At 40.0% G+C, this 25,829-nt stretch overlaps 1 protein-coding gene across 2 annotated transcripts in view; it reads right to left on the bottom strand.

Annotated features, from left to right (window-relative positions):
* Positions 1-3,217: 3,217 nt before the first annotated feature.
* BACH1 (BTB domain and CNC homolog 1) overlaps positions 3,218-25,829 on the bottom strand; it is a 45,474-nt gene continuing 22,862 nt past the window's right edge. For both annotated transcript variants that reach the window (XM_072398086.1, XM_072398090.1), the window contains exons 2-5: positions 20,156-20,440; positions 18,228-19,571; positions 16,321-16,527; positions 3,218-11,757 (exon numbers count right to left, since the gene is read on the bottom strand). In XM_072398086.1, coding sequence (XP_072254187.1) covers positions 11,329-11,757; positions 16,321-16,527; positions 18,228-19,571; positions 20,156-20,440 — 2,265 coding nt within the window. In that variant the 3' untranslated portion in view covers positions 3,218-11,328. The remainder of the gene's footprint in view (positions 11,758-16,320; positions 16,528-18,227; positions 19,572-20,155; positions 20,441-25,829) is intronic.

Below are 25,829 nucleotides of genomic sequence, written 5' to 3'. Positions count from 1 at the left end.
TTCTTTGCTTTAATAAACTCCTGAGTTGCATTGGCTGTATGTTTTGGGTCATTGTCCATCTGTATTATGAAACGCCTCCCAATCAATGTGACTCCATTAAGCTGGATTTGATCAGACAGTATGTCTCTGAACACCTCAGAATTCATTTGGCTGCTAAACACTAGTGGCCCAGTGCCATGGCAGCCATGCACGCCCAAGCCATCACACTGCCTCCGCCATGTTTTACAGATGATGTGGTATGCTTTGGATCATGAGCTGTTCTACGCCTTCTCCATACTTTTTACTTGCCATCATTCTGGTAAAGGTTGATCTTATCTTATCAGTTTTATCTGTCCAAGGAATGTTTTTCCAGAACTGTGTTGGCTTTTTTATGTTTTTTTTAGCAAAGTGCAATCTAGCCTTTCTATTCTTCAGGCTTATAAGTGGCTTGTACCTTGCAGTGCACCCTCTGTAATTACTTTCATGCAGTCTTCTCTTTATGGTAGACTTGGATATCGATACGCCTACTTCCTGGAGAGTGTTGGTCATTGGTTGGCTGTTGTGAAGGGGTTACTCTTCACCATGGAAATTATTCTGCGATCATCCACCATCCACTGTTGTCTTCCGTGGTCGTCCAGGTCTTTTGGCGTTGCTGGGTTCACCAGTGCTTTATTTCTTTCTCATGATGCAGCTTAAGGATGGCTTGTTTCACCGGCATGGAGATCTCTTTAACCGCATGTTGTCTGTTCACACCAAAATCTTCCACATACAAGCAACCCCCCCCCCAAATCAACTCCGGGCCTTTTATCTGCCTAATTGATAATGACATAACAAAGGAATTGCCCACACTGGCCCATGAAATAGCCTTTGAGTAAATTGTCCAATTACTTTTGAGCCCCGGAAATGAAATGATTGTGTAAAAAAAAGTCTTTAGTTCCTCACATTTTATGCAATCTTTTTGTTCAACCCACTGAATTAAAGATGAAAGTCTGCAGTTCAAATGCATCTGAGTTGTTTCATTTAAAATTTATTGTGCTAATGTAAAGAACCAAATAAAAAAGTTGTCTCTGTCCAAATATTTATGAAGCTAACTGTATGTACCATGTACACACTCATTTATGCTTGTGTAGTATACAAATAATATATAAGGGGAATAAATATACAAAGCTGAACTTCCGGCAAACAAGGTTGGTGACTGGCTTTTCCTCCATGTAGTTAACCAGTATAACTTAGTTACCAACCTTCCTTGAAGCATCACTCTATTCTCTACTGCAGTCTTATTTTCCATTGGCAAATATTTATGCTTTCTTTACTAACACTGCTTTTTAAATCCTAACATGCACAAATCTAACAGACTGAGCTACTTCAATTGGATAAAGAGTAATATTTTGTATCAGCTTGAACTTCAGCCTAAATCCTTCATGAACATTTGTAATTTGTAACCAACTTCCATCATATACTGATGCTTGCTCCGCAGCTTCATTGAAACCACCATCAAAACCCGTTGCTGTCTTACTGCACCTGAAACCTTTCTCCTAATATGCAGTGCTCAGGTCTGGTAGTCAATCCCTAGTCCCAAACACTGTCATTATGGAGGAGTGATAAACCTACTTTTCCAGCCCTCTCCTGCTATCTATTTGCTGCTAATACCACTGTTGCAACCTCCACCAAAATACCTGGGGTTGACTAGCACTGGAACTTACCAGCCAACTCTGGGTATTTTGGTGGTGGTTGTAACAGTGGAATTAGCAGCAAAGAGATTGCAGGAAATGACTGGAAAGGTAAGTACAAATAGTATGAGAGGTGGGCTTTATATATTATTAGTTTGTTCACTATACTTGAGATTTCAAAATATTAAAATACTGTGATAAAACAATTCAATTTCTGTTATTTCCTGCTATGTGCTATGAGTTTTCACTGATCACACGTATTACCAATTACTTATAGTACAGTACAAAGACCTCTAACTTCCAGACATCTACAGGTGTAATCAAGTCAACTTGTTTGTTATGATGAAGCTAGACCAGAGGAAGGCAAAAAAAACCCTGGTACAAATTGCTCCAACAGGGGAAAAAATCCTTCCTGATTCCATGATCAACATGGATGTTCCCTGGATCAACAGTCTGTCATCTTTACTTTAGAACTTTAATACTCTATCTTCTGAAAATCATCCAGCAAAGCAATCTATAGTAGTTGCTGAAACTACTTCCTGAGGGAGCCGGTTCCACATTTCAACAGACCTTACAGTGAAGAATCCCTTCCTTATCTGGAGAGTTACCCCCCTAGTGGTATTCCCGAGTGTGACTCGAGATGGATTTACCCTGCAAAAAGCGGTAATCCCGAGTCACACTCGGGGTTGCTAAAAACAATAAAAAAACACTTACCTTGTTCTGTTGGCGTCCATTTAATAAATTCTGGACATATTTCGAGGAGTTATGACTAAGAATTATAGGCTTACAATGTAAAAAAAATTTCCATGCAAAAAAAAAATAAAAAATAGCTTTTTGCATGGAAATACAGACAGAATTAGAATGCTAGGAGGGGTAAACTTCTTTTCCTCCAGACGCAAAGAGTGCCCTATTGTTCATTGTAATGATCTCAAAGTGAATAATGGGGAAAAGAGTTCTCTATACGGACCATTTATATATTTATACAGGGTGATCATATCCTCCCTTATACATCTCTTCTCAAGGGAGAATAGATTCAGTTCAGCTAATCTCTCCTCATAGCTGAGCTCCTCCATTCCTTTTATTAGTTTAGTTGCCCTTCTCTGCACACACAATTTCACAATATCCTTTTTGTGAATTGCTGCCCAAATTTGGACTGCATATTCCAGATGTGGTCTGATCAATGCTTTGTACAGGGGCAGGATTATGTCTCGATCAAGAATATGTGCTCGTTCACAACACATGGAATATGCGTGTGCATAGAAATTTGTTTTTAATTATAATTTTATTACATTTTTTATCTCAATTTCTTTTTCACTGTGAAGAGAGATGTGCAACATGCCAGATTTACACACACTATACAATTTTCATTAACACACTGCTTTGGTGTAAACAGGGCACAAGGCAAACAGCTGCTTTTGTTGGGTGCTTGCTTTAGGACAACAAATGGTAAATGCTGCCCGACTCATATGAAGCAACACAATACAACAACACAACAATCTATTGTGATGTGCAGGCATTGTATCTGCCTCTGCATATTTGTAACAAAGACAAAGGCACTTTTACCAATATTTGGTTACAATACTGAAACTTTATTGTCTTCACATAAGTATTAAAATGACATGACATTGCTTTATCCTGCTGTGTCGTTTGATTATCAAAAAACAGAATTATTAAAACCACACAATACATTACAAATGGGTATTAAAAATAGCTTAGATATGTACTATAAAGCAGATTACAAGGCTTGGTCTTTGTTAGGATGAAAGCAAGGTACATCAATGTGGATTCATTCAATGGAATTGCTGTTGGGTTAATTTGTTGCATAACAAAGGTCTTAAACCTCTATGTACTGGCCTACTGCTGGAAATGGGTCTTCCAGCTGAAGAGCAATGCAAACATACTTTTTTTTGTAATATTGCTGTATAATTGCTCCATGATGGTGGTAAATCATCTGGCTTGTTTCCTCTAATAGTACCCAATGGGTCAATAGTTCATGGCAACAGGGGAAGTGGGCAAAAGCCAAGTACCTGGGTATCTCAGACGCAATGTGCCCATTTTACCATCTGCCATACCCATGGCTGTCTGCAATTCCACCAAACAGATCCATCAAGTTGTAACCTCGAGCCCTATGTCATTGTCAGGATACTATAAGATACAACAAGTATGTTAGTAATATTACAAAAAAAGTAACATACGGATTATTAAATATGTCACACCATAAGCCTATTGTGTACCTTTTATCCCTGAAAATAGCCATAATTTAATGCTATGGCAAGCGTATAATTTTCAGTACATAAATCAACAATTAACATAAATTATTCTCTAGGTAAGACGGTAGTTCGGAGTTGCTTTGTGCCCAAAGAAATACAATGGATTGTCACTCTGACTATCATTATAGGACGCATAGAGGCCAGGGAACTGGGTGAATTGTTCCAGGTAAAGCTACCACAGCTCTGTTATGTGAAAGGGCCAGTAAATAAAGCAGACTAGATTTATGAAGTAATACAATTTCCAAACTTGCAGTTTAGGCTGGGTACACTTGTTTAATAATTGTCGCTGGAATGGATCTTTCACGCTCCGTTCTGCTCTATGAAGAGGGGAAGGTGGAGAGTGACGGAGTGGCACCACACTGAGCTCTCTCACCTTCACTTTCATTACAATCATTTGTGGATCCGGTAGATGAGCGATGTACACACGCCAGATTTTTGTCTGATACCAGCCTTGAGGCGATTATCGGTCGAGAATCATCTGACGTGTGTATGTAGCCTAAAAATAACTTAAGAGAACTTTTAGGTAAAGTGCAGCCCATTGTTTTAGACCCATAAATATAAGATGGAAGGTGAATGATATGGCTAACTATGGCTCTGCATGGTGTAAATCTTTTTTTTTTTTTTTTTTTACCAGAAGCCAGGCCTTTGGGTGGCCTTTTTCTGTGAGCACCTGTCAGGATTGTACAGAAAAATTAAAACTTTGTTTTGGTTACTACTCTTCTTTTTTTAAGTGCTATGATTTAGGGCTCCGATTTGCAGAATATTTTTGATTTAACTACTAAAGATCAATAATGCTTTCACAGATTACAGCGAACCTATCACAAAAATTTGTATTGTACATATAAAGAGTAGACAACTCTTTTATGTAAAGTCTAAATTATTTTTTTTTTGTAGAAGACCCTTTTGTTTAAAAAAAAAAAAAAGCCCCTTCACTTTTGTCTTTACTGCCATGGTGGTATAGACAGAATGGGAGAACAGAGTCTCCTAAGATATTCACGTCGCACACTCCAGGAGGCTCTGACTGCTCCTTCTGTGCATGCTCAAAGGGGCTTTTTCCTACTTTGAGAAAAAGTGGCGATCTTACGCATGCGCAGCAAGATTGCCCCTCTTCCTTTTTCCCCGTTTACAGCAGGCTACGTCTCCTGATCTCACGACAGCGCAGTGCGAGATCAGGTGATGTAGCCAGGAGAAGAAAAAAGATTTTAGTTAAGTTCTGCTTTATTAGAGAAGTGAATCAAGAGCTGACCTCATAGCAAAGTCCTACATTTACTGGCCCTTAAACTGACAACCAAAGCATCCATTAGTATACTGAAAGTGTAAGTGACTGGTGCTAAATTAATGAAAAATCACCATTAACACCGAGTTTGATGTATGGTGTGAAGGGTTTTCCAGTGTTTTGGTTATATCATCAAAGGTTATCTACCAATATGGATGAACCTGACCAGTTAATTTGCCTCTACTACTGACTACTCTATCACGTCCAGTAAATAGGCATTCAAAATGTATACAAACATAAAAAGAATAGGAACAAAAATATATCTCCCAAATGTTGCAATTATATTGAATCTGCATACATACTAAGTAACAAAAATTGCATATTATCGGCTGCTTAACAAGCACCTACCTTGAACTATACAAATAAAGTCAATAAAATCATATAATGCTTTCATCAGAAAAAACAAAAACAAATGTTGCACCCTGAAATTGTCTGGAAAAGAGGTAGTGTATGTATAAGCATTTCATTCTCTAATTTTTCTGTCATTGTAAATGAGTGAACCTAAGTTTCACATGCCAAAGACTGAAGAATTTTGAATACATACATACAAAATTGTGACATTTAAAGGAGAATTTAAAGAAACAAAAGCTAAGCAAAGAGCAACAAGCAAAGTGAAGTAACCACTCCAGCCAATCAGAAAGTATGTTAAACTTATCTAGCAGCAGAAGACTGATATTTGATTGGCTGCTGTGGGCAATGGCACTTTTGTAAGTCATAGATGCTCTTTGTTCTGGTTTAATAGGCAAGTCGATTTGGTAAGGAGTTTTAAAGGGTTCCTGTTACCTAGGCAAGAAGAAAGTGGTGGTGAGTTGGGGAGCCTATGTGGCTTTTCCGAGTCTCTTAAAGAGTGCTGAAAACTAAACAAAAACTTTCCAGTACATATTGAATACTCTCAGCGGGGTGCCGCTCTGTCGTTCTCCCCACAGAGCAGAGCGGTGCTGAATGTACAGCACTTGTTCATGCATCATGCAATCCTTTGTAGTTGGAAAGTTTGAAAGATTGTGTGTACTGAGCATTTTTGCAGAAACAGACAGGCGAGGTCTAAACTCCCCTCTGTCAAAAAGTTGTGCATGAACGGCTCGGCATCGATAGCCAGAGATACCTAGCAATCTCAGTTTCCCTTGTGGGTGCCAGGTCTGAATAAACTCCCACACACCTGTGCAGTAATTATGTCATCCCAGCATGGCTGATCATAATGGCCAAAGATGGGAATGCCGAAGAGAAGAAGGGAGAAGATGGCGGCGCGCGCAATTGAATGGGGAGCACATGGAGCCACATATTCATTTTTAGAAGAAGAAGCAGAGATATTTTAGGTGGCAACAGGAGCCCTTTAAAGTCCACAGTTCACTTTTCTGTACCTAGATTGATAAGCTGCACAACTGAAGACTCAGTCCAACCAAAAGATACCCACTGATCCCACTAATGCTATGCATACAGACATGAAGTGTTGGTAAAGTTTGCCACTGCTCCTATAAAAGCTATAGTCAATAGGTACAAGGCATTCAAGACACAGACTTCTCAGATGGTAAAACTAAAAGAAAACTAAAGAAAACTAAAGCCAAAACCAGCAATGTGATAAACTGCAGCTTGCCAGGCTTCAAATGTGGTGGCTGCATTCATTATTTTCAGGCTAGGGACATTTATAGCAAATACAAAAAATACCAGCTGATTGTGCCATAAATGGCGTCATTGTAAACTGAAGAAAAAACACAACCTTATTCTTTTTCTAGGCTTTCCTCTATATCTTACCATTTCTTCCTCCCCTTATGTAAGCGAGAGAAACATAGATAGATATGTTTGTAGTCAGGGATGGGTGGCAACCAGGGCTGCCCCCCATATAATGGAGGAATGAGTGTAGCCACCTAGGGACAGGAAGTGTTTGCAGCAAAAACAAGCCCAGAAAAACTAACACAGCCACATCTAAAGGCTACTAAGCTGCAATATATTACATTTTATATTTTTGGGGTTTGATGGATACAATTGACTTTCTAGCATTAACACCGAGCTAACACATTTGGGTGGACTGATTCTTTAAATTGGGGATTAATGAAAACATCTCTGGAGTGACACATGGATCACATTTATCACAATAATATATAATAATACCTTTCCATTCCCTGTTATTTTTTCAGGCCTATGATCTAACAAAATAATAAATCATGTGACAAACTATTTTTTTTATATATTTTTGCATTCAATTTTACATTTATCAATTTTATTCCCGTTATCCATAAAGATTGTTCCCCGAAATCCAAGGCGAGTGACAAAATGTATCATATACAGTGACAGGGTTACATTTTCTGTATGGTGAGACATACATCCAGTTTTGAGGTAGGAAGTTTTCCCTAAATTCGTCTTTCTTACATGTTATTATATACATACACATTTTTTTCTTTTAATGTTTTGTTTTCAGGGATTTTGCTTTTATTATAAAAAAATAATGTTCAACCTTAATCAATACATATATATATATTTTTTTATATATTCTGTTATCATTTTTTTTGTTTGTTTAGAAGCAAACAAAGAGGTATATTAAAACAAGCACATTGGATCATGCTCACATTGAACATCAGTGTTCTCCCCAGACCCTTTTAGCTGCCCCCCCGGCACTTTTCAGTAACCACCTGGCTGTTTTTGGGTGGTTACTAAAGAGTTGGGTCAAAATATAGGGGCTGCCACCAGCAAACAATTTGTCCCCACCCCTCTCAAAACAAATTCTGGTTTGAACACTGAACATGCAATAAAATTCATTTTGATTTTAGTTATCTAAATAAAAAATGCCATTAGAAAAGCTGAATGCTCATGTCCAGCTAAAACTATATTTACACAATAAAATAGGCAGAGCTAGATATTTAATATTCAGAATTAGTATTTCTCTATTCATGACATGCAAAGAAAAAAATTGTGCTTTGCAGCATTTAAAGTACATAAAGGGAAGTATATGATTTTTTTATACACTTTAGAGTTAAAAAACATCAGTGGGGGAGAGTGAGGTGGGGGTGCTGTGTAAATGTTTTACTTCTGTATAATAAAAAACTATTATACCGGGGGTATAAAGAAAATCATAGCTGTTCCTAAGTACTTATAACGATAGTTTTAAAATGGAACTATAGTTAAATTTTCCCCTTTTGTTTCTAGGTTTGCCACACCATTATTACATCTAGGAAAAGAACCATTTCCAAAAATAAGTGCCTGAAAGGGTTAAAGAGATTTGCTTTACTTTTTGATGGAGGTCAGCAAGAAAAGCTTCTAACTGCTAAACAAACCAAGAAGATTCCCCCTGACAGATGAAATTAAAGCAAAAACATTATAATTTGCATTTAGAATTAATTGCAAGTGCTGCACCACTCACAAGGCTGCTTTGCTTATGGCCAGAAGAGATTGTTTGATGCAGAATTCTGCAGCCATTACTGTATAAAACAGCAGCTCCTGGATTTGAATACTGCCACACACATTTCTGGCTATTGCTGTATTGTATAATATAAGCTTATATGCATCAGTGAAAGTAGATGAAGTGCAAGTCAAATTTCACAGGGGTGCAACAACATAAGGGAAGTGCAAGGGTTTATAGGACATCTCCTGTACAGACGGTGAATATAAACCATAGATGTTTTAAAATGACCGTAGTGCAGGTATAACTGAGCGGATAAAGACGTCATCTTAGTCCTGGATATTGCTTTTTTTTTTTGCATTTAATTGGAAGCACCAAAATATTTCAATTTCCTACAGGTATCCCCAGAATAACAGTGCATTGTAGGGGAGGGGAGTGTGGCACACTGTTTTGTATCAGTGAGTTACAGGCAATAGGGAGGAAAATAATATTAACAGAGCCGTGGTAGAAAACCCAAGAGGGTGAGGATTTCTTTATTCTACATTGAGATGCCTGAGATGCTTTTTTTTTTTTATTAAAAGCAGCAAAGTTTTATTTCATAGAACAAAATGTTTTCTCACCATGCTGCTGATAATTCCCAGTGACTGGGATGGAAGGAAGGGGGCAGGCTGCGGTGTTGGGATAGTAGCAGCTGGGTATGCATTGCTTAGCTTCAGGTGATTGATTTGGAAAGTAAAAGCAGAAAAGTGTAAAGCCGCATACACACGTGCAATAATAGTCATTGGAAAGGATCTTTTATGCATGAACGAGTGCTGTACATACAGCACCGTTCTGCTCTATGCAGATGGGAGGGGGGGAGCGATGGGAGCGGCACCCTTCTGTGCACGTTTTCCCTTCCCTTGCATTAGGACCGTTAGTAGTCCATCCCTGTTATCCAAACCACATAGTCCTGTTAAGCTCCCTATGTAATCACACACAGTATTGCCTGTTCCCTTCTGCTACCCCTAACCCTGAGATCTGCTAGAATGCAACAGTTAGGAGGCTGGGTAAAGAGTTAGCAATACCCAGGCTGCCCACCAGGGGGTATAGACTCCAATCAATACAATGGATCATTAGTTAGAAACTGGGCATCTCAGGGTTGCAATCTACCCATCATAAGGATGTAATTAACCCATTGCTGACATGCACATAGTATACAAATACTTATAGGGACGTGTTTAAAAAAGCATAGTTAAAATGCACAAGGGTTATTGCCTGCCTTTGCAACCCCTATTTAATGTACAGCACTGCATATGTTGGCGCTATATCAATCCTGTTTATTATTATAATAAAAATAATAAAAAGAAGAAGAACCTGTTGCCCCCAGGGAGAACTTGACTATACTTTGTGCTGCTGGAGAGGGTAACTCCTAAAACCCAGGTAATACCAAGACCCAATGCTCAACTTTGAAGAACAAACACGGCTCCCCCTTGCACTTCGTGCTGTAATTAGAAGACATGCCAGGACATGATTATATAGAAGACAGAATTCCCAATTTGTATTTAAGAGTGCATGCTCCGGAACGGTCATCATTGCTTCCCTGCCTAATGAGTCACCAATAACAAGTATACAAAGTTGTAGTATTTACTACACAGGATGCATACTTATCAGTAGTGAAAGGTGAACTTTAACATGGATTACATATAGAAAAAGTCGTATCACTGCAGCACACACATTGCTGATCTGGACAGTAAGCAAGTTAATGCATGCTGAATCTTCTATGTCAATGGTGACCATATCCCTCACTTAAAAAGACCACTAAATGGTTAGTTCACTCAAAAAATTATATTTTGGTTTTATGTGGTATATAGTGATCACGGAATAACAAAGACCACAATCTTTTCAGACTGAAACCCAGCCCTGGGAATGAATGGACACATAATTCCATAGAGGCATAGGAGCCCATAAAGTGTCACCAACAACCTAAATATCAGCTCTGAGTGGACTGTACCTTAAATGAATAACCCTACTTCCAATGTAAGCCCTGTACATGAGTCATATACTGAATATATCCAGGAAATATGGTCTGATATTCCACACACAGTCTCCACCCTGTGCTATATTGATTTCAATACAAGAGGAGGATAATAGAATCACTGAAGTGAGGATCTAACATGTCAGATGTTTACTGTATCCTCCCATAAGCTGCTCACACTATTCTCACCTATTATTTACAAAGTACCTGGACTAACAAAAGCTCTTTTGGTTGAATGGATGCACAAACACATTCCATAGAAAGACTTTCCAGATAGGTGAATGCTGTTGTAGCCACAATGGGGTGGAATCCAAATTTAATGCCCAAGATTTTTGGAAAAGAATGTCCAACAAGCTTTTATAAATGTGATGTTTCTTCATATAGTGTATAAAGGTTTACTTTTTTTTCCCTGTTCAGAACATTTCCCTTTACTTTTCCAACAACGTTTCCATGGATGTCATATTGTATGCTATTCCACTTTAACATTTTGGCTGGAGTTCTACTATAAGATGTAGGCAGTAAAAGTAGCAGAAATTGGCAGGGGGAGATCAGCGGAGGATCAGCAACATGTTGAATCTTCAAAATGGTGTAGCAAAGGCAAGAATTGTTGTACACACAGCGTGTCCCAAGACATTCCTTAGAATTTAACGCTTGGGGATTTAAAATATTACCTTTAAAATTTAGAATTTTTGAAGAAAAAAAAAATCTTTTTTTTTTCTGTTAAAGAAGATAAAAAAATAAAATATTGCTTTGTTTTAAATAAACATCTGTCCTTCTCTGGGTCAGGGTTAGTTTTGTTCATCAGTAGTGCATTTAGAAGTCATCTGCTGACAAAAATCAGCGATGCCCCTTGGCGTGGCAGACGGCCTTGGGGAAGCGTTTGCGGGTGGTTTGACTGTCATGGGAGTGGTGTGTTGGAGAACACTGTTACCCTCCTCTGCCTGGCGCCTGGAAGCCTCTCCAGTGTTTAATAATAAACCTCCAGCCACCTCCTGCAATATGGCTTCGCACTGACGGAACATCTTTCCCTTTTCTGGCACCAAAAAGGACAGCGGGCACTCAGTGCTGGAATACTTTGCCAGGACGTGGATCTGATCACGGCTCAGGGCAGCCTCCCGGCACACCTGCTGGCACAGTCCAGTGAGGTTTTGTTTGGTTTCTCCCAACGTGGATAAAATTTGGTCCCTTTCCTTGAGTAAATGTTCCTTCTCATTTTGCTGTGGGGAAAAGAAAAAAAATACATCAATTTTCTATTATAGTTGCACCTACCACAAACTTCTGGAGGAAACAAACATCCTTCTGTAAATGTTTAATATATCATTGCATCAATACAATTTTGTTTAAATGTAATTATCAGATATTTATGATCTGGTGGCAACTGTAAACAATTAACACTTTATTGTGAAGAAAAACAATACTGTGTGTTTTTTTCTGCTATATATCTATATTGCATTGGTTACAACCCATGCAGCACATTACATCAAGGCTTAGTTTACACATTTTCCCCATGGTTGAGATGCTACACATAATGAGCCCGAGTTATTAAAGCTCTCCAAGGCTGGAGAGGATCCACTTTCATCAGTGAAGCGGGGTAATCCAGCAAACCTGGAATGGATTTCTTAAAAGTAATTGGCTATTTGTTAGCAAATGGTTTCACTCCTAGACCAGGTTTATTCCAGGTTTGCTGGATCACCCAGCTTCACTGATGAAAGTGTATCCTCTCCAGCCTTGGAGAGCTTTAACAAATCAGACCCAGTGTTTCAGCCTATAGGAAATGAATGGGGTGGTGAGAGGTTCAGTACCACCTACTGCTGTCTGCTGCAAACTGTTCAAGAGTTGGTTCATTGAAAACCAGCATAGAAGCTGGGCTGGCTGAGTAGCAAGATAGCAACCACTGGGAACCGTCAGGGGACCTGTCTGAACTTCTTTAGAACACAGCCTACACAGTACAGAGTGTAGTCCCCCTATTATGCCAATGGTGACCAGATCTTTCTTTCCCATTCTCTAATTGGCAAACAACACTGTCCAATGCAGTAACTGGGCTATACACAGGTCTGGCGGTGGGGATGACAGGAGGAGGGCAGAATATGACCACACCACCACTGGTCACCAATTGTATATATTTTGGGAATTTCAAATCCTCTGTGAATGACTGCAGGTTCCTGTGTACTTACTTACAGTGCAATTTTACAAAATCAAAGGTTTGTTGTAAAGGATCATTGTTGAAACTTTAGAAAAAACTATTTGTATCACTATTATTTTAATCTGAAGTCTATAAATCTTTTTTAATTAATGACCTAGAACAAGTCCACATACTTTTCCCATATCAGAAATTGAAAATCCAGAGTTTAAAAGAAGCCTTTACTGGATGGAAATGTACTAGCCTGCATCCAAATCCTACCTGCATGTTATTTCAGCTTTACTGAAGTTGTTGAAAACCTGTGTACTATGGAAATATGACCTACAGCTTTTGTGGCTGAACCTGCTCCTATCACACTAAGGACACAAATATGCGATAGGTGCAGGATATGCAGAGAAATGAATAGCAGATCCCAGGATCTGGTCAGTACAGTGTTTCTCAACCAGGATTCCTCCACAGGTTGCTAGGGGTTCCTTGAGCAATGTGAAATTTGTGAATCTTGGGCCAGTTTAATGGATAGCAATGATTTTTTTTGCTATCTGTGACATCATTCCCAATGACCAGCAATGTAAGATACATTCTTCCTACTGACCACCACACTAATATACTGTGATCTGTGGATATAGTAATTATAGAAGCTGTTCCCCCATGTAAAAAGGTTGAGAAACACTGGTCAATAGCTTGATATCAGATCACCTTGATTTCACAATTTCCAGAGCACACTAAAACAAAGTGAAATTAATGAAAGCGTATGCTCCTTAGGGGACCTTCAAGGATTACAGCTACACCTGAAGGCAAGGCAGATAACAAGGTTCACATGTTTGGAACTCGGAATAGGCGGTGGATAAAACAAAACCGATAACCAGGCTTTCTCAGAGTTTCCTCCCTGTTGCTGTTCTGCAAGCCAGTCATGCTGTGTCACGCAGCATTGTTATCTGTTCTGAACATTGACACACAGGGCCTTAGTCAATGTAACACATCTGCTCACTTACACAAGTACTGTACAATGTGCAACTCCATGCGCTTTAATGTTAACTCTCTGCTTTCCAGGTATACCTGAACTGCCTCTGCAATGTTATATACATTCAGCAGACTAGCAAACCCAAACATAACACTTCAAGTAGCTGAATCCCTAATGTCTTAAAAAGATACACAAGATCTCTTGGTAATGGAAAGTATCCATGAATATTCAGTATTGGTACTGTTGCAACATTTATCCATTATTGATTTTAGCCATTCTTTTCAATCTACGGATTTTTTTTACCCTTACAAATCTGAAGTGGCATACAGACGAACAGTTGTTGTCTCTTGAAATGATCACTAGCGAGGCTACAAAAAATAGTAATGCAAGAAATTCTTATTTATTAACGTTTACCAACCAACCACACTTACGACTCGTTCTCCTGATGAGTACACTGTACAAAAAAAAGGTGAACAGCCACCCATTTTCCATATTCCACTGTGAAAATGTGGAATAGACTCTCTCAGGAAGTAGTTACAGCAAATTCTATAGATTGCTTTAAGAAAAAAGCTGGATGAAAACTGGGTATTAAAGAAAAAAGCACAGAACATAACTGGGTATTAAAGCTTTAAAGGAAAGATAACAGAGACTGCTGATCCAGGGAACTTCCGACTGCCTCATGGAATCAGGAAGAAATTTTTTTTCCTTGTTGGAGAAAATTGTACCACAGGTTCCTTTTGCCTACCTCTGGATAAACTTTAGGGTTTTATAACTGGGATATGTTTATTTCCTTTATTGGGTGAACTTGATGGACCTATGTCTTTTTTCAACCTAACTATGCAACCCAGCGTTTCCTCTTTAGTCTTCCAGGCTCCATCTTCCTCCCTCCATGGCAGTCCTCTGCAATCCTCCAATGCCCGGTCTGCAGACTGTCAAATCTGCAAACCAAATTGTTTAATGACCATGTCTCAGGAACAGAACCCATTCATTAGGCGAGGAGAATCTGTATGTAATTTTTAGATTAGAGAATCTGTATGTAATTTTATAGAACAATGTCAGACATACTACAGGAAGTTGCCAGATACTGTAAACATATTACTGGTAGGTGCCATTTATAGGAGACTGCTAGAGAACACTGGCACACAACTCCCAGCTGCTTTACAATTCAATGTTCTCCCTCTGTACAGCTAGAGTCTGAACAAAAAGGGGGAAAAGAGGACCTTGGTGCATATGTTGGGCATCCAGGTCTACACTATTAAGTTGCCAAGTCAGATTGTGTAACAGACACTCAATTTAGTTTGCAATAGATGGTAACTCAATGCATCAAAGGCACAGACTTCTGGATCCTCAAAAACTTTGTGTAAGTTTACCCTCTGCTTAGGATAATATTGAAAGCTTTTACTGGACAGAGACCACAACGTAAATCTTGTGTCATGTTGTGCAGGTTTATAGTTGTATTTGCTGGAGGATAATTGGAATTATTATTCTAAATATATGTCAATATCTTTCACTAGCATGACGCAGTTTTGTTTTCCTGTACGGCTGAATGAATGCAGAAACCATTTCTGCCAGACACACTGGAGTCCATAATGTGCCATATACTGCCAAAAATATATTACATCTTTAAACACATTTGTTAGTCAAAAATAAAGCTAGGATTGAAAAATAAACTGATGAATAAAAACCTAAAAAACATTGCATGACCTCAAGAATGCCACATAGCGAATGTAGAATAAAAAATTATCTGACACTTGTTTTATACATTTTTTTCTTACTTTCACAATTGCATACTATGAAGCGTGTAAGCGTTTAAATGCAGCTTCCATGCAACTCCTCACTCTGGAATGTCTTCAGACACTGAGTCATCGGCAGAAACTGTACTGTACTACAGGACACGTTACTCATGCAAGACAGTCACATGATATGACAAGGAAGTTGGATGGCGGAAAAAATATTTCCAATTTAGTATGATTGCATTAGAAGTATCGTCTTTCTCTCTTAAAAGACACTTGATAAAACATTCCACATCTTGTTTTTTGGGTGTCATGTTTTAGGGTTGAGAAGAAACACCTGTGCTGCCCAAAGCATTCAGACATAGTGTGCTCGTTGTTCCAACCTATACTATATAATGAAAACTGAAACCCAGAAAGTAGCTATGGGCAATACAAAACACATTTACTATACCATCACAGACTTCAGTTTGCCAGAAAGACAAGTATAGATACTCGTGGGCATGGTGGCTGGGAGGTTAGCACTCTGGCCCTTGTAGTGCTGGGTCCCAGGTTTGAATCTTGGCAAGGGCACTATCTCCATGGAGTTTGCATGTTGTCTCTGTTTGCGTGGGCTTCCTCCCACATCTGTAAGGGTGACAATCTTTCCACTGACCAGAAGGAGGCTTTTTTTTCCCACTGTCCGTGTACCCTGCATCAGTGACAGGTTCATCACTAGTCTGCTCACCCGGACCCAGGAGGATAGCTAGTCAGGAAGGAGGATGAATGAATATGAGATCCTGCGCTGCTATACACTATACTCGTTGGAGAGCCAGTCGTAAGCGTGAGCCATCAGTAACTGAGGAATAGCTGTATTTGCTTATTCTGTAGTTAGGATATAAGATTTACAACTATTCTGTTTAAAATCCACATATGTGATAAACATAACATAATCTAGCTGCAAACCTACCAGCTTCATGATTTCAGTCTCCAGGTTCTGGATGCAGTCCAGTTTTCTCTTTCTGCAGCGCTGAGCAGCAATCCTGTTCTTGCTTCGTCGGCGTATATCGTGGATACAGTCCAACTGCTCTGCTGTGAGGCTGTGCGTTTTCACTAAGGATTGGAAGTCATAGCGTGAAAGGGAAATAATCTTCTGTGCACTAAATGGCAGTGTCTTCTGCAAGAGAAGTCAAGAAAAAAACGACAGTGAAAGATGGAACAATGTTTGTTGAAACAGTAAATACAAACTTTCGGATGGGAATGATAAATAGCGTGAAACAAATTGTGTTCTATTTTTTTTTTTTTTTAAATAGATAAAAGAATAAAGAAGACTTTCTATCTCATTTCAGACACTTGCAACCCCCGTGGAAAAAGCAAAGTCCTTTTCCTAAACGCTGTTCCACGATTTATAATGAATCTCTTTTTTGATGTCTCTTCTGGCCCTCAGAAAACTCACATTCACCACCCTGCACATGTATAAGAATGAGCACCACATCATCGGGGGGATACAGTCCAACATACATTCATGTAAGCTGAAGACCTGTCACCCAAAATTGCTCTGTGGCCCTAATACCATGTTAGGCAGAAGAAGGAGGCAACCTCTTTTGAGATATGAATTCTGCAGGCTACTGGGATACCCAACTCACATATTCCAGGAGGCTGAAGGATTGACTTGCCAACCAATTTATCCAGTTGAAAGAAACAGGTAGAGATGGACAATGGAAAAAAATACTAAATAAAAGATAAATAACCAAAAAATAATTTAGCTTTTTGTGATGGGGACTTTCCAGTAGTGTACAGTTCACTTTCTTATGAAAATTCTAATTGAACAAATATGAATTTCATAATAAAGAAAGAATCCTACAGTCTATAAAAAAATACAAAAATCTCTTTAACCCCATTCCTCTTTCCCAATTCTATCTATATAAAAGCTTTAAAACTTCTATAACCCAACTGGGGAGATTTTTTCTTGTCACATTGGGCCTGATTTACTAAAGCTCTCCAAGGCTAGGGAAGATACATTTTCTTCAGTGAACCTGGGTGATCCAGCAATATAAACATAACTTCCTCATTTACCTATAAATTTAGTACCAATATCAACATATAAAACGAAAATTAAGCAGCATGAAGACTGAATCCTATTAAAAATCCCTAAATCTCAGTTGTTCCTGTGATGTGATAATGGGCCTTGTGCGTCAGTGAATGGCATTGGTTTAGGATCACTCAGCATTCACTGGCAGAGGACCTAACCTCATCTTCAACTACACTTGACATGCCATGGAAATTTGCTTTCCTATAGACTCGTATTTGAATGGATAACCTTCTTCTAACAAACAAAACACAATGCTGTTCTGTTCTATGAAGAGGGGAGAAGGAGAACGAGCAAGCAACTCCCGCTGTGCTCTTCTCCACTGACTTGTATTGCAGTCGTTCATTGACAGATCAGTCAGGACGGATCCATGAAAAAGCTGTATACAGGTCAGACTCTCGCCTAAGAAAAAACTAATTGTTCATTTTGGGAAAGAATTATCTGAAGTGTGTACAAACCCTTAGGCTTACTAAATGGCAGACAAATGCCTTCATAAGACCAAATTCAAAATACACCTGTAAGCCCTTGACTGCAGTGGCATCAATGGTTTTATCTCATGAGATTGAAGTGTTGGATTTTCAAGTCATTGCATCCTAGCATTTAGGAAAGTAAGGTCACTTAGAAATGTTCTGCATTGTTAGTACACGTTACATATTTTCATGAAAAAAATGCACAATCTCAAAAACATGAAAACTTTGGGAGCTCCCACCATTGCAGATTTATAATAAAATGTTTTCAGACACTATTCAAAGAATCATTTAAAACAATGAAAAGAGTGGAGATTTTACCTCACATTCCTGCTCTTTGGCAGATGACGACTCAATGCTATCTTCCTCGCTATCACTATCCGAATCTTCCTCCAAGTTGATAGAACAAGCGTACGGACACTTCTCTTGGGTATTACTTTGAGCACCATCCCCACTGCTCAACTGTGGACTGTTGGCACATGCATCATTGGAGAGATTGCTGATGAAGGGACATGATACTGGGTTGAGTGTTGTAAAAGTTCTTTCAGGGGTCTCATTGGATATGGAGATGCCAAGCCAAGGACATTCAATTCTTTTATCCACATTATTCTCCACCTGTGGTTCCTTGCTGGTCACCATTTCCAACTCTTGTTGGCATGGAAATTCAGCAGGGTAAACATCAGGCCAGAAACCTTTGGCAAGATGTTCAGCAACCTCTCTTTCCACGTTGCTGCGCTCCCTTATCAGGGGAGGTTTTCCAGAAGCACAAAGTTGAGGTTCTGCTACCAGCTCTGAGGTCTGAATTTGAGCTGCCTGTAGGTTGCTCTGACGGCTGTTGCTCCCTTCCGGCAACCCTGCTGTGCTGGAGTCATTGGGGGTGTCTGGGTAGTTTAAGCTTCTGTATGGTTGATATGCACTAAAAGGCACTGAGCTGAAGTCTTGAGGTCCCAAAGGAAAACAAGGTGGGTATGCGGCAGTCATGACTACTTTGTCATCAACACAGGTAAGGTTTTGATAAGTATTGCCAGGGTCCTGTGTAGGTACTTCATTTATTTCCATGTCAGACTTGGCTTCATGTTTTTCCTCCACCTGAGGGTTTGGCTGACTGGGTGGTTCAGAAGCTTCACTCGATGGTGCTGGAGATGGACTCTGAGCATCTTGATTGCTAGAACACGTGCTGACAGAACACGTACTGACAGATCGGACCCGGCCACTTTTACAAGCTTTCTGAAACTTTCTATACTTCGGACAAAGAGAGGAAAATCCGGAAGCACTGTCTCTACCAAGGCAAAATGATTCACATGGCTGCTTAGGGCTTTCGGGGGATGGGGAAATATTTTCGATCTCCGCTGGACATTTTATGTTTTGAGCAAATTCACCTCTCCACAGTTCTTCTACCTCATGCACTGGCACTCTTCCCGACTCGCTCTGTTGCCCAGCTGCCTTCGGGCAGAAGGATTTGCAGCATTTCTTTCTGGGGTAATCTGCCTGCTCAGCTTTGTTGTCCTGGAATTTTAACTTCAGGAATTCAAAACAGGTTTCTTCTACGTCATGGATTTCGAGTAGCTTAGCACACTTTCTGATTTCTGATAAGTTATCTCGGTTGACGAGAAGTTTGGAGGTATATGCAAACTGAAGGAGAGGCAAAAAACCTTTCACAGTTACCTGCCAAGTAAAAAAATAAACATTTTACCAGAATATTGTTTAAGCACAAAAAATAAATTACTAAACATTTGGAACTGTACTATGGAATTATAGATAGCAGACCTGCTAACTGTAAAATCAGCATTGCAGGATAACCATTGCATTAGTAGTAATACAGGACAAATGCGATTACATTCTTCTCTCCAGCCTATTTGAGCTGGGTTAACCACCTGGTAAACCCACCCGGCTGTCATCGGCAGCCCCAGGCCTGGCTCTGTGTAGACAGAGCTGTCAGTGGGAGTCTGGTAAGCCACCCAGCTCTTCTAGGAGAATTTAAAATGTATATTTAATCTCTTTATCTTATTTTGTTTCCACTCAATGCCTCTCCCACTGTAAAGTTGCTTTACCTTCAACACAGATCTTCACTTGTATTTTGTTTTTATTTATTTATTATATTAGGTATTTGCTGCCTACACCAGCCTCTCGGCTCAGTTCACACAAGTGGGTTTTGCTGCCTTTCTTTTGACCACCTGGCTACAGCTTCCCCACACCTGGCGGAAAAATATTCCTTGGATTACACTGGGATTAGTAACATTCCCTCTCACCTCTTTAGGAAGAGTAATAGTAAAGTCTTCATTGTATGGCTGTGCAACACGAGACAGGAAATATTCACTAGAAGCTGCAAGCACAGTGCGATGAGCCTGGAACTTCTGATCTTCCACTATAAGAGTCACGTCACACAGCAGACCATGTTCACGATGGCTGTTTAAACGTAGGAGGACATTAGCGCTGTGAACTGAAGACTCGTAGGCAAAAGGAGCGGTCTTCGTCTCACTACAAGACATCTTGTATAAGGTGCTCAGCAAGCATGCTTCCCTGTATGTCCACCACTGCAACACAAGGAAAACAGTATTATATCATGGACTGACATCTCTACATCTTATACACAATCATATAAGACACAGCTTCAATCACAGACTGGGATCTGGGGTATTATATTACTAAACTTTAGTAGAAAAAGAAAAAGTAGAAAATAGACAGATTTAAAAACTCTTTTTTCAAGACAAGCAGTTCCTGTATGTGTGTTTTTTATCAATGTGATCAGCTGTTAACTTTTTAAGCTTTAAAAGAAACCTGGTACTCATTCTGGAGATTATTATCTAAAATATCAACAAATATGCAATGGAACTTAGTGGTGATGGTCACCCAGGGGAAAGAGATGCCCCCTGGAAGCCTGGCACCAGAAGTCATGCACAGGGAACTGAAGCTTGAATAGTTTTACATTAAGCAGTAAAAACATAACATAGGTTCTAATCGCCTCCTACTGTGTCACTGTCTGTATTTGTCTGTCATTTGCAAACCCTATTTAATGTACAGTGTAATATGTTGGCACTATATAAATCCTGTAATAATAATAATAATAACCCTTTCAACAAACAAAAAGAAAAAGCTTCACCTGGAGTGGTAAATTATGCCTGACAACACAAAAAATTGATAAAAGATAAAGGGGGTCAAATGTGTTTCTTGGAAACACATTTCATTGCACTTTCATTGCAAAGTGTTGGAAGCCTATTCATAGTAAATAGGCTGTCTTAATGTAATAATGATTAAACCAGGTGTGTGTAAGCAAAGCAAAGATTTGGACAGAATTGCACAGAACGAACCTTCTAAACTCCAGAGCTACCTTCCTGAACCAGTAAAAAGAGCAAGGACAAGGTGAAGGGCAAAGCAAATACATACTTGAAAAAGAGACTCCAAACACTTATTGGTAGGATGTTTAGAGAAAAAAACATTACTCTTCTGGTATAGCGGTCACACTGCTTCCCCAATCAGGTACACGGCTTGCAGAATAAACAATAGTGTTCTTCCCAGCCCTTTTAGCTGGGTGCACCACCCTGAACTTTTCTGTAAAGCGCCCGGCTGTTTCTGTCACCATACAGGAGCTGCCACCTGCCTACAACTTCTTCCTACCCAACTTAAAAAAATTCTGGGGGGAAAAAAACTGAACAATGTATTATTATGTTTTTAATCTTCATAAAGAAAGCTTTCAAAAACCTTGTGCCAACATGAAACATTCTTGAAAATTATTTGAGGACTTAGGAGTTGTGGAAAGAACCCTGGTAGAAGCAACAGGCTAATTAGTGTCAATGTGGTGGAAAACCACATCTATAAGAGCCCAGATCGTCTCCATTAATTTGGCAGCGCGAGTAGATCAATACAACTCTTAAAGATCTAGCAAATTTAAAAAAGAAAAAATTACAGAAAATCAGTATCAGATTGGGTCTAAGTTGGTGCTTCTCAACCAGGGTTCTGTAGAACCCAATAGTTCTTTCAGAGGTTGCTAAGAGTTTCCTTGAGCATCGAAAAATTTATGCCTCTTGGATCAGTTTAAGTGACACCAATAATATTTTTGGCTATCTGTAAGGGTGATATTCTTCCCAACAACCATTACACTAATATACTATGAGCTGTGGATATACAAAGGGGTGCTGAGAAGTTCCTGGCTTTGACTCCTTACAGATGAAATAGAAAAATGAGTGTTGGGGCATATGACAGCCTAATATCTTAGTATGTAACTGTGGAAATATCAGGTCTTTGCGATTCTTAAAACTGTTTTCTGTTAGTGAGAAGCTGTGATGGCAGAGGCACATGAAGTTTCACTTCGTTGGAGTTACGGACCGTCATGAAGTTTTTGTTTCTCCGGAGAAAGTCAGCAAAGGACATTCACACTGAGATGTCACAAACACTGGGGGAGAAGTTTCCTTCCTACAGCACTGTCAAAACCTGGATATCTCGTTTCAAGAATGGGCATTTCATCTTTGAAGATGAGCCCTGAAGTGGACGCCCCCCAACCTCAACGGACCGGGCAACCTGCAATGCTGTCCATGAGCTGATTATTGAGGACCGGCGAATACCTGCTAAAAAGATAGCCCAAATACTTGACATCTCACAGGAGCGGGTTTGTTATCACCACTATCCTAGACGTGCAAAAGCTTTCAGCGAAGTGATTGCCGAAATGTTTGAACAGTGATGAGAAAAAGGAACAAATTACAGCATCCAAAGCCGTTTTGGTCCATTTTGAAGCTGCACAGGACTTTTTGGCTAGGTTAGTGACTGAGGATGAAATCTGGCTCCACATCTATGATCCTGAAACCAAGGAACAGTCAAAGGAATGGCGACACGGCCGAAGAAGTTCTGAACCCAGGAATCGGCCAAAAAAGTCATGGTGTCCGTTTTCTAGGACAAAGGCGGTTTTCTGTTGGTGGACTACCTTCCTCAGGGCTCTAGTATCACCGTATTCGACAGAATTATGCTAACCTCCTGGACCAGCTGAAGGAGGCAATTAGGACGAAACGCCATGGAAAGTTGACCAAAAGGATCCTTTTTTTGCAGGACAATGTACCTGCGCACAAGTCCAAAGTTGTGGCTTCCAAATTGAACACCCTGGGTTTCCAATTGGTCCACCATCTCCCCCTACTCACCTGACCTGGCCCCTTCGGACTATTATCTGTTCCTGAATTTGAAGAAACACCTGAAGAGGCAACGTTTTGAGGACATTTCCGACATCAAAGATGCTGCTGAGAGCTAGTTTGCGGCCAAACCAAAGGCATTTTATTTGAATAGTCCAGAAAAGCTGGAACTACGCTGTACCAAGTGCATCAGTCTCAGGGGGGAATATATTGAATAAACATGTAATTTCATAACTCTGGCTCTTTTCTTTCTGGGCAAAGCCAGGAACTTCCCAGCACCCTTCGTAGTACTTAAAGAAGGGGTTCCCTGAAGACCTACAAGTTATTTCAAGGGTTCCCCTGTTTTAAAAAGGTGAATAAACGCTAGTCTAAATTGTTGATGACTCAAAAGCTGCTAAGACTGTAGCACATTAGCTACAGACTATGCAGAAGATAGCCACCACTTTAGCCTCTAAAGTCAAAAGTCAGTAAACAGTATGGGCTGAGCTATAAAGTCATGCATGGCTGTAGTAAACTTCAGAACAGAGGAAGAGGCCACACCAGAACCAAGGATCACTCCAATGAGGGAGAAGACTCCAGGAACGGAGCGATATAATATGACTGATCTCAGAACCCCAATTAGGCAAACTGCAGGCAGCCCTGAAGCCATTACCTATGTTATTCATGGATCTTTTTGGCCATTCACACCATCTCATTGCAGAATTAGACAGACACACAGTGTGCTGTAGCAAAGATAGAGTGCAAGCACCAAAAATTAGTGCACCAAGCTAGGTTATACATTACAGAGTTATTTTTTGTGAACGGCAATGCATTTACAAAACAAACCTGAGCTACACATAGAACAATGTTTGTTGTGATGCATTAAAGAAACAGTTTAGGAGGGGATTATTCCTGCAGAAAGGCTTGTTCCAAAAGTTGTGTCAATAAGCATGTTGTGGTGCACAGCCTTTAATTTTACATTTCTTTAGTAAAAAAATTGGAAATTCCCAATACAGTGTCACGACACCAAACATTTTTTTGCTGGCAAGCCAAACATTTTATAATGCAGCAATTTTGTGCTTTTCGGGGTAAGATGCTGTAAAACAAGACCTGCATGGTAGGCCAAAGTCCACTTCTATCTGTTTACACGCAGACGGCAATAAAATTCCACGAACTGCTACAATAGATCGAATAAAAGATAACGTCACTTGTTCCAATAAAAAAAGCAGACCTTGCAGAACTTATAGAATGCAGAAATATATATAAATTTACTAAACAACATCAAAGCAAAACTTTGATCCGTGCCACTACATTTGCTGTCCTATCTATCATACAATATTTGAGGCTGTTGTAAGCACTCGCTCGCTCTCTCTCACATGACACTGTTGGCTGCTAGTACTTGATAATTGCAGTGCTCAACCCAGGATTTTTTTGGAGCCGGGTGGGAAGAAATTGTAGGCGGGTGGTATCCCTTGTATTGTGACCCAACTCTTCAGTAGCCACATAAAAACAGCCGGGTGGTGGGCCCAGCTAAAAGGGGCTGGGGAGAACACTGTAATTGGTTACTTGGCCAGTCAATGAAAGGGACACTATTGCATTGGCTGTCCAAGTACTAGCACTGTGATGTGAGATGAGAGGACACTTTATAGGCTTCCCCCATACCTATTGTACTGGGTACAGTAGGAACCTTGGTTATCCAGCACCCACGGGGAATGGCCGATTCTGGATAAGTGTTTTTTCTGGTTAACTGAGGTTTCTCAGCCATTCAGCACTAGACTTGAATCGGGAGACTTGTCCCCGTTCACCTCTAGTGCTGAACGGCTGAGAAAAGAGAAACCCTTATGTCGCTTGAGTTGAGGGTTTCTCAACTAATAATGGAGTTGAGAAATCAGCGGAGCTCTGCTCTGCTCTCTTGACAGCTCTGCTCTCCTGATTGTTCGGCAGCCCTAGTAGTGCCGTAGTATATGTTCGTGGATGCAGAACACACGCCACAACTCCACCAGGGCTGCAGAAGCAATCAAGAAAGTGGACCTGTCGGGTGCTGGTTATCTTGAGTCCCGGATAACTGGTGTTTTACTGTATTTTGCATTTCTTATGATGGCTAAAAAAAGAGAGGTGGGCCAAATATACGTATATATTGCTACTGAAGCTTCCATGTATATAAAACTGTTGCCCTCCAAGGAAGATTTGCTTAAACTATACCTGGGAGGTCTTAACTTTTGGATTTGGATCATTTTCTATTTCAGTGGCTAGTGCAAGTCTGTGCAAGAGAAGCCTCAAAAGAAACTCCTAACACCTATCTTCCCCCATGCATCTGCTCTTTTGTTTATTTTTCCCTTTTAGTGATTACTTAGTCACAGAGACACTGACACTGATGATTGCTGAAAGGTGAAAGACAAAGCCTGGAGTTCCCCTACCCACAGGTAAATTCTAGATAACTATATTAGAGTAATGTCAGGTAATTTCCTGTAGGAACAGTCATGGTAAATGTCCATGTACCAGGGTAGTAAAGCGGGCCAAGGTCAGATTTTTTTTACCATGTTTCAAAGTTTGGGATCATGCAGAGCGGATATTGCAGAAACGGACAGGTGATGTGATGTTTCTCCTGCAATAAGCATTCCAACTTGGCTGAACGCCATTCTCTTCAGGCAAAATATGGCTGAGCTATAGGATATGCTGAACATGGGATATATATGGGATATATTTGGGACACCCAGTGCATCCCAGCCTCCCCTGCAGCTGCCAGGACTGAATGAAGTCCTGCTCGACTGCATGGGAAGTACCGTATTTTCCGGTGTATAAGGCGACTGGGCGTATAAGACGACCCCCC

The sequence above is a fragment of the Pyxicephalus adspersus genome, chromosome 1, assembly GCF_032062135.1.
Source record: "Pyxicephalus adspersus chromosome 1, UCB_Pads_2.0, whole genome shotgun sequence".
Lineage (NCBI taxonomy): Eukaryota > Metazoa > Chordata > Amphibia > Anura > Pyxicephalidae > Pyxicephalus > Pyxicephalus adspersus.
The sequence above is the reverse complement of the archived record's forward strand: the minus strand, read 5'-3'. Positions and strand labels throughout refer to the sequence as shown.